Here is a 10,176-nt window from a genome sequence, read left to right as displayed (position 1 = left end):
GCTCCTCTCTTTGAGTAGATTATCTACTCATATGGCTTCTTCAAAGATCCTAGCTAGCACATCCCTTTGCAGGTTTGAGTTGCTCGCCAAGGCTTTGTAAAGCTCTTCGCTTCAGATTCCACTTATGAACATAGTGGAGACCGCTCGTTCTCTAGGTCTGGGATTCACTTAAAGAGACACTGCACCTAGGTGACATAGTCTCAGATATCCTCCTTATCCTTCTGACTGATGTTCATCAATCTAATGATGAGGTTGTCAGAGTATCCCACCTCAAACTGCTCCACAAAGCTGTACGGGGTTGATATTTGTCAAGTTGCTTAGCAACCACATGTATCTTGGTCTGGCTCCTAGAGTTCAGGGTGATTCCTAGTCCTACTAGCAACGTAGTCGCTAGAGATGCTCTGCTTTGCTTCGCAGCGATGTTGTCTAAGAGTCACTTCACGAGAATCTTTCTTAGCATAAGATCAACTTCTAAGCCTCTCTCCCTCTTAGCATTTAGTCTAGTCTTGGCTCTATTGGCGAGAGCTAAGACATGTTGGACTTTGCGCATTTCTATATCTTGTCTTAGCTTTGGAGCTCATTGCTCTTGGTTATAGGTAGCCATGCTTTGTAGTGCTTCCCTTGCCAACCTTTTCTCCTCCTCTAGATCAGGTAAGATGTCCTCGACTAGTCTACCATGATGCTCCATTTTGGTTTGTAGGTCATACTGGGTCATTAGTTGACTAGGAATTCTCCCAAGTTAAGCTTGTCATTTTTCAGGTTGGCCCTCGTTCTTGACATATTGATGACTTCTTGAGCAACTAGAGCATTGATTAGATTGATCAAGTTGGATAGAGCTATGTCCCTAATTGTGCTATTGTTGTTGCTCCCTTATTGGCTTGACGATGCAAGTCTCTCAGTCTTCGATGATTAGGGTCGTTGGCCACTATTCAATGTTTGGGGTCTCCTCCTACTAGTGGCGTTCAACTTATCTTATCTTGGGTGAGTTCCTTGTTATTTAAAGTAGTCCTCAATGTTACAGGCACTCAGATGCTAGTGGTGTGCTATTCAAGATGCATTGTGCGAAATCAAGCTTTTAGCTTCTTCTTTTTTTGTGCACATCAAATGTTTGACGTAGTGTGCAAATCCAATGAAAATAATAAAGTGCAGCATAGACTTTCTTGATTCTTTCATGCATTTAACAACCACTCTAGCTGGTTTGTTCTGGTCTCTATAGCATCCTAGACATGTGGTTTGGGGGGTAGCATGTTTGGTTGATTAGTTTGGGTCTCTATTAGGATACCAGGTTGAGGGTTAGTGGTGTAGTTATTTTCTGGACCGTCGGATCTTAGCTCTCAAGTTAATTGGCTTTATTTTCCCGTTCACTCACCTGGAGATCCAATGGGGTGTCATATGGCTAGGGCTTGGCCTCTATAGGATCCAGTGAGGTCAGAGTTTGTCAAAATTTAATGTTCTGTTTCTCGTCTGATTTGCAGGTTTTTCCATCCGATTCCCAAAATTGGCTGTCCGATTCTAGCTGTCCAATTTTAGACTTTTCGATTCTGGCTATTTGATTCTAGGTTGTTGGATTCTGGGCTGTCCAATTTTGGGTTGTTTGATTTTGGACTGTTCGATTTTGGGCTCTCCAATTCTGGACTGTCCGATTTTGGGAATCAGACTACCCGACTACGATGGCGAAAACGTGTGTAGACTCAACGAAAATTTGACGTATCACACTCAATGCTTCCTTCTAATCTCTGGCAAGCTCTAGAATTAAACAACAAGGTGTAGTAATCAAAACAACTCACCTATAGCCTTCAAATACGCCCGGTCACAGGAATCAAAGCTCTTCTTACCTTGTTTTTTCCTTGTTTTGGGCCTACTATTACAATAGACACCATGTTGTGTATTTTATGTTTTTTTCGATTTTTTCCTTACCTAAATGCATTCAAATCACAAATAATAACTTACACTACTCCAATCTACTTTCCTAAATCCAAAAAACTAGAAAAACTTACTTGCAAAGGAGATTGAGTACCTCTTCAACTCCCTTGCTTCCTACCTATCTTAAGCATTGGTTCAAGGAAAACCCTACTCCAATGCTTGATTCAGAGTGTGCAAGCACTCAAAGCTTGAATCCATTGGTCCTAATGATGGAACCAAAATGTGGAAGCTTTCACTCAACTGCCAAGACCCATAGACCGCTTATTGCTTCAAGCGTTTCAAGCCAAGTGCAATGGCTACTTCTCACATAGCTGTACGCCCTCTCACACCTACGAGTGTAGTGAGCTTACCTCCATGCTCGATTGAGTTGCCTCCTCCCTCAAGCACTCCGGTAGCTCCACGATCCAAGGTGCAAGCTCAAGCATGCTTGATCCTCAAGCTCCAAGCTCCATGCTCCATTGCCGCGCACGAGACAAGAGAAGAGAAGAGAACAAGAAGAAGAGAGGAGAAGATGAAGAGCTTCTCCACCATGGTCCCTCACCCTCACACACTCACTCCCTCACACACTCTCTCTCAAGCACAAGCTCAACCAAGCAAGAATAAGAAGAAGAAGAGGAGAGAAGAGCTAGTTTTGGCCACATACAAGAACGAGCTTCTTCATTCACTTTTTGCCTTTTATACAAAACCCTAACCCTAATCCCCTTTGGCCCCCCATCCTTTTTTACATGACTGGCCATCTTAGCCTAGGTTCTCTTTTCCTATTTCCTTCCTATTTGCATTGTGCATTCACCCATACCCGACTACATTTACAAATTGCACAAGAGGAAGCCTGGTGCTCTTTTACAAGGATTCAAAGTACATTTTTATGTTTTAAATGCACCTTTCCTCTTTTGCGTTTTTCTTGAACTTGTAAGGTTGTCTTTGCGCTTTTGGCCTTTTTTCCTTCCATTTCTTCAGCTGGGGCTGCCTTTTTCTGCTTTGCCTTGCGTCTTTCAAATTTTCCTTTTGTTTTCTTTGCAATGGAGTTAACAACTGATATAGCCTGCACCAAGCAAATGTGCAACTCTTTTGTAACATCGAGCTCCATCTTTGTAACTCACAAACTCTTGAGTCTTTATAGTGAATAAACATAGTGAGCATAATGGCAAACCCTAAACCTACGAACTACATGTGAACTTTACTTGAATATAGGATTGTATGTATGAAAGCTCACAAACACAATTCACAATTGAGAAGTACACATGTGTGAAAATAAATTCTTATAATTTTTTATAGTAAAGGAAAACAAGTGTTTAAGAATAGTGGCAAACCCTAAAGCTAGAAACTATAGGTCAACTTCACTTGAATATAGGATTGTATGTAAACTCACAAACACGATTCACAATTGATAAGTAGACATATATGAAAACAAAGTCTTATCATTTTCAATGAAAATTCGTAATTGCATGATATAACAAACATTAGAAATGCCACATAAATTGCATCTTTATTCCATATTGAGTTCAGAAAACAATTGAGAGAGAGAGAGAGAGAGAGAGAGAGAGAGAGAGAGAGAGAGAGAGAGAGAGAGAGAGAGAGAGAGAGAGAGAGAGAGAGAGAGAGAGAGAGAGAGAGAGAGAGAGCCATATTTCTATTTTTAATTAAAATAACATAACTACATGACATTAGTTTTTTACAAAATAGGTATTTGCCTACAATCTTTGTCATTTAATCTATAGCCTCAGAGTCATTGGAATTTGAATGACATTGAGTGCTCGTGCGTGTAGTTTGTGTTGTTGCTATTTAGATTCAAAAACGAGAGAGAGAGAGAGAGAGAGAGAGAGAGAGAGAGAGAGAGAGAGAGAGAGAGAGAGAGAGAGAGAGAGAGAGAGAGAGAGAGAGAGAGAGAGTGTGTGTGTGTGTGTGTGTGTGTGTGTCCTATTTCTTTCTTACGGTAAATAGCTTAATTATTAGTTGAGTAGCACAATTATAAGTTAATTAATGTTTACATATAATGTTCAATTAAAAATACAATTACATAATATCAACTTAAGTTAATTTCAAGATGTATATATTCTTCGATTAAAAAATATGATTGTATGAATCCACTCTTGAGTTTAAAAATGCAAGAACATTGCAAGATTTCAAAGCAAAACAATACATAGATGAGGACAATTTCTAGCCCAATACACAACCTAAATGCCCATCTCATCAAACAATATCAAATAATTAATGTAATAGAACATTATGTTACCGAATATATGACCAAATGCCTATCACTTTGCTTATTCATTTGTGGCTTGTTAAGATACTATCTAGCCGAATTCACTACCAAGTGTCTATTTGTACCCAAGGGGAAAGGGAGGGTGTCACAATCAAAATGACGCCTCTATGTAGAGTTCATGACACAATGCCAAGTTGACTAAGACGCACATGTCAAAAGACACTCACTTGTCAAATTCGTTGAGTGCCTATTTGACAAGCACATTTTGGTCCTATGCACACACATCACGAGATAGAGATGCATATGTGGAATATACAACACATGCTAATCCACATATCTCACAAGTGACAACACAATACATATATACATAAAAACTCTTGCATACAAGTAATGCACGACAAGAGAGAATTGCCTCATGACATACATAACAAATGCCACTTATGATCTCCCCCTGCGATGCACGTGTGCATGAATGCATATACATAATGAGTGATAGTGGATGATTGCCTCGTCAATTCTCATGATATACACATGCCGAATTTATGGCACATGCCAAATGAACATCGCCTTCGATATATATATATATATATATATATATATATATATATATATATATATATATATATATATATATATATATATATATATAGAGGTAGATTAAAAATAAAGCCCCATGGACCCCTTGGGCCTCCTCTTTTGTATATTTTGATGCTCACTGGGCTTTCTGTTTGGCCCAATGGGCCCAATAGGCTACTTTTGTATCCACATAGGCCTATGGGGAATACAAAAACCCTAGCGAGCTTTTAGTCGATTTACAAGTTGCCTTTTACTTGCTCAAGAGTAATCAAATTTTAGTGTAAACATGTTAATACAATAATCATGCACCCTATTTAGATAAAATCTTAAGTAATTACATAAATATTCAAACCTTGGCAATGGGGCATGCTAATAACTAGTATCACTAGTAGGTTTGGAGCACCTTCACTTAAGAGGTGGCCATGTTAAGACAAGTTGTGATCATATGAGACATGAAATTATTTTGCAATGATTGAATATCAAGGCTTACATCGATACTTCTAGTCAAGTGGCACACAAACGTGACTCGACAAGTGGTCCCATCACTACATCCATCATGGTGGCTAGCCAATTGGAGCGATGAATTATTTTTAATGTTATATTATGCGTCTTTACTGCTGCTCATGAGAATGGAACCATGACCTTGGATTTAACACACCATTTCAATATCACTTGAGTTGATGATTCTTGGCAAGTTGACATCATGTTAAACCCTCTTTGTAATTTGATATGCATTTTATTGCGATATTATAAATTATTGCTTCATTAGGATATTTGAAGGAAATTTGGGAGGTTGGGAATATCATTTGCTTCCAAGGTGTAAGAGAGGAAGGCACCTCCAATAGCATTTGGTATAAACTTAGGAATTATTGGGGTGTGGCTTGTATGCTGGGGGCAATAAGAAAAGTGGACTTGGCTAGATTAGTATTCTATCCTTTCCCATATGATGTAAATGAGAAAATTTTAATCTTAATACAAAATTATCTTTATTGTGTAAATTGTTGCTTCACATGGGTTGGCATTTGTAATATTGTGATATAAGTTTGAGTCATGTCAAATGATAATGTAATTACCATGTGCTATAATAGTCTATGCTAATTAGGCACCACTAAATTGGTAATGGTTGATAAGGTGGCAATGATTGTGAGGCACTCATAAGATAGGAGTCACACCTAGGTCAATTAGGGGAGTTAATAGAGTTGAAGTTGACATGATGTAGCCTCGGTGCTTTTACTTGCTTTGAGAAATTTTGCAATTTGCTGCGTGATTTCAATTTGGTAAGCCCTCTCTTGACCACCACCAAGTGCTAGTCAAAGTGGGTGAAAATGGAGAGAGAGAGAGAGAGAGGACATGAGTTTGTAAAGGCAACGGGCTGTAAAAGTCCTCCTAACCTATTTGACTGCAATTTTTAACTTAAGTGTGTGTGACGACATCTTTTGTTAAGTTTGCACCACACCTAGGATTTTTAAAAAATGCGATTGGTTTATGAAGGTGCCAAAACCCTCCATACGAGCAAGGTAAATTCCAACTACGCCGTTCGTGGGAATCGAACTTAGGCTGGTTACACACCAAGTAATGGACGGCCAACCCCTGCCCAGAGTGTGAGCATGCACTTTTTGAAAGTGGCTATAGACATGGGCGTCATATCTTTACACACCAAATGGACACAATTTGTAAAAAAATTAAAAAAAAAACTTCTAAATCTTTTGATTGGTTACAAATGCAAAAAGTGCAACCTTGTCCACCACTTTACCTAGTGGGCAGGGAGACTCCCCATCCAAAAGTGGCAAGGAGTTCACCTGTTTAGCAGGTAAACAACATGTCATGTCCTCTCCAGTGTGTAAAGGATTGCGGATGCCAACCCTTAAATAAATATTTTGATTGGTTGAAGCTAACAAAATGGGCGTCCCTTTTTTGGTGTGTAACTGGCCTTAGCTTGGAACGTGCCGCGCACACCGCGCAAACCAGCTGGCCCTTCAACTTATTGCTTGGACCACGCCTAGTTAAGTCGTCCAATTTCCATTGGTCCTTTACCTACACTAGGCGTGTGCTGGTCACTGAGAGGCGCTAGACAGGTAACACAGGGAGGCAGCAGACCACGTTCCTTGTTGATGATTAGTCCTCTTTGACTTGGTGGGCTTCGGCTTCTGACCTGGTCCTGCATGTAAATCATGTCCTAAATCAGACCAATGCCATGACCCATCATCCCCTGCTCTCCCACATAGCCTCAGACAGGCTTCCTGTTTATCACAGACCCTCTCCCCTCTGGCCTAACACCATCCTATGAGTCCGGCAGAGTCACAGAGCCTCTTTGCTCTTCTTTTAGGGCTCTTCATCCCCTTGTGCTGCTTCCATCAGGCCAGTGCCCTTCTCAATTCTACAGCCCAATCAGGATCCCAGTGGACAGTCCAAGCTCCTGGCGGCAACCTCACCATCATAGCCAATGACAATTTCTCCCTTGTTCTCTCTTTTATGGAGTCCTCCCCTTGTGTCCTCTCAGTGCAGCACATACCTTCAGGATTGCATGTATGGATAGCCAACTTCAAAAACAATGCAGGTGTGAATGCTTCTCAGAATTGCAGCCTTGTCCTACAGCAAGATGGGGATTTGCAGCTTAAGGATGATGGCAAGGCTTCATGGAGTAGTGGCACAGGGTCCAGGGGTGTGAGGGAGCTTCAATTGCTAGAGACAGGAAATCTTGTGCTTGTCAATTCTACGTTCGCCAATGTCACACAGGACATTGTGTGGCAGAGCTTCGAGCACCCATCAGACACTCTCATCACTGGCCAGAAGCTGCCCTATGGAGTCATCATGGTTGCTGCCTCTGACGCAAATGCGAATCGCGCAGGAAATGTGTATTCCATGGAGCTTTCAAACCACTTCAGTGACTTGATGTTGTATGCTGATTTTGGCCAAGGCTCAGGTCCCCAGCAGTATTGGAGCATGGCTGAGATCTTCACACCTCCTGCAAATGCATGGGTGTGCTGTTGGGCATCATACTTGGAGCTGAGCAATGGCCTGACTATCTTTGACAATCAGTCTGCAGCAGGTCTGAGCACCTCTAGCAGCTCAACTACTTCGCAGGTTTTTGAGTATGCACGGTTGGAATCGGATGGCAATTTGCGCACCTACATATTCAAAGGAGGTTCCTGGCAGCTCAACTTTCAGGCTCTCACCAGGCTCTGTCAATACCCTGATGCATGTGGACCTTATGGAGTCTGCAGCTCCACATTTGTTGATGTATGCAGCGGCACCTGCTTACCGAGTTTTCACTTGTTAAACAGTTCAAATCCAAGTCAAGGCTGTACTTCCTCTAGTCTGCCTTCAGTATATGAATGCCCAAGCAATGCCTCTGACATAGTTATGCTGAATGCCACAGGCTACACTTATTTTTCTGCTCAGGGTTTCTACATGTCTGCCGAGCTCGCTCCTGATAGTTTTACAAGCACTGTAGATGAATGTGGAATGTTATGCTTGCAAAACTGTTCATGCCAAGGTGCCTTCTTCACTGTAGAGGGGTGCTACCTCATGAATCATCCCATAGGGACTGTACAGCAGAACAATGACAATAGATACACAGCCTTTATCAAACTTGCTAATGACTCCAATTTGCTTGCCCCTGCACCCGCACCTCTTCAGGAACGAGGTAACAGTCCCTCTCTACTGCCTGCCCTGCCTGGCCCCCAACTACAAACCTCCAATGGAGACATGGTTCGAGTCTTTGCAGGTGTGTTTAGCAGTTCTGCTGCTATTGCTGTTATTATCCTGGGTCTAGGTCTGTGGTATGTGAGGACACGGAGAAAAGCCCAGCAAAATGCAGATGATGAGATGTTTTTGGACACATTGCCAGGACTACCACCAAGGTACACATACAGGGATCTGCATGAAGCTACCAAGGGCTTCTCGAAAAAGCTCGGTGCTGGTGGGTTTGGAGCTGTTTATGAAGGGGTTCTACCCCATGACAATTCAAGAGTTGCTGTTAAGCAGCTGAAGGATGCTCATCGTGCAGGCATTAAGCAATTCAGAGCAGAGGTTGCTACTCTGGGCAAGATTTCTCATATTAACCTGGTGAAGCTTTGTGGATATTGCTTGGAGGGATCCCACAGGCTTCTTGTATATGAATTCATGGATAAACAGTCCCTGGACAGAGCTCTTTTTCATGTGGAAGCTGATGTGCTCTTAGATTTGAAAACTAGGTATGCCATAGCACAGGGCACTGCAAAGGGGCTTGCCTATCTGCATGAAGAATGCACAAACCGCATAATCCACTGTGACATCAAGCCTGAAAACATTTTACTTGACCAGCATTGGGTCCCCAAAGTGGCAGACTTTGGGTTGGCAAAGCCCATGGACAGAGAGCAGAGCCATGTGGTTACAACATTGCGAGGGACGCGTGGTTATCTTGCGCCTGAATGGCTGAAGAATGCACCAATAACAGAGAAGGCTGACGTGTTCAGCTATGGGATAGTGCTGTTGGAGCTAGTGGCTGGGAGGAGGAGCTTTGAACTATGTGCCAGAGCAGAGAGATGCTATTTGCCTGCATGGGCATTTGATGTGCTGGAGAAAGGTGAAGATCTAATGGTGTTAGCTGATGAGAGGCTGCACACAGAAATCATGGGGAAGCAAGAAGAGGAGCAGAAGATCATAAGGATGGTCAAGGTAGCATTGTGGTGTGCGCAAGAGGATCCCTGCTTGAGGCCTGCAATGAGCTCAGTGATGAAATTTTTGGAAGGGGAGACAGAGATAGAACTCCCTCCAGTCACCCACTTTTTTGCTAGAGCCAGGCCTCACGAAGATGATCTTGAATCAGCTGGTGAGACATGTGGTTCTGTAAATGTTCAAGAAGCTTCAAGTATGTCTCACTTACAGTCACAGCTTTCGTGGGAGATATCTACATTAGTTTCAGGAAGATGACGATCAGTGCAGATTCTATGGTCTACCTTCAAATTCTTTCTGAGTGTTTATGGAAAACATTATTGCTAGCAGATACAAAAACCTTTAACTCAAATTCTGGGGGGTTTTGGGGGGGGGGGGGGGATTTTTTCATCAGATTGCATACATTTGCCATTTTTATAACTAAATTTTTTGTAAAATTCAAGGTTTTAAACCTATTTCTTTAAATTTTGAAGAGTTTTTTGAAATTTTTGCCATTCATTTTACAAAACCTTAGTTTTTAGTGAACACTGTTTCGGCCAAAGGCTTTCCAACTATAAGAACTCCACTACTATGTAGAAGCCAGAGGGATGAATTGGTGGATTTCTTGCTCTACCAGAATGGGGTGCTGTGCCTTGTGGGCGTACCAAATGAACTGCTAGAAATGACATCTCATTTGAAAAACCTAAAAGCTCATATAAAAGGTGATGAAAACACAAAGACCAATCATTTCCTTTAAAAAGATTTGTGTGATGCAATTGTCTTTTGTGATAGAGAGAGAGAGGACTTACATTTTCCCAGTAACTCCTCCCAATAAAACA

At 41.7% G+C, this 10,176-nt stretch overlaps 1 protein-coding gene across 1 annotated transcript; it reads left to right on the top strand.

Moving 5' to 3' along the window:
• Window positions 1-6,777: 6,777 nt before the first annotated feature.
• On the top strand, window positions 6,778-9,712 carry LOC148009150 (G-type lectin S-receptor-like serine/threonine-protein kinase SD2-5). Its single transcript, XM_087673772.1, has one exon. The coding sequence runs from the start codon at window positions 6,986-6,988 to the stop codon at window positions 9,614-9,616; it is 2,631 nt and encodes an 876-aa protein (XP_087529898.1). The 5' UTR covers window positions 6,778-6,985; the 3' UTR covers window positions 9,617-9,712.
• Window positions 9,713-10,176: the final 464 nt, after the last annotated feature.

Source organism: Lygodium microphyllum, unplaced genomic scaffold (genome assembly GCF_053477565.2).
Source record: "Lygodium microphyllum isolate KBCC unplaced genomic scaffold, Lygodium_microphyllum_v1.1.10 scaffold_37, whole genome shotgun sequence".
Lineage (NCBI taxonomy): Eukaryota > Viridiplantae > Streptophyta > Polypodiopsida > Schizaeales > Lygodiaceae > Lygodium > Lygodium microphyllum.
Note: the sequence above shows the minus strand (reverse complement) of the source record. Positions and strands in the feature narration are given on the sequence as shown.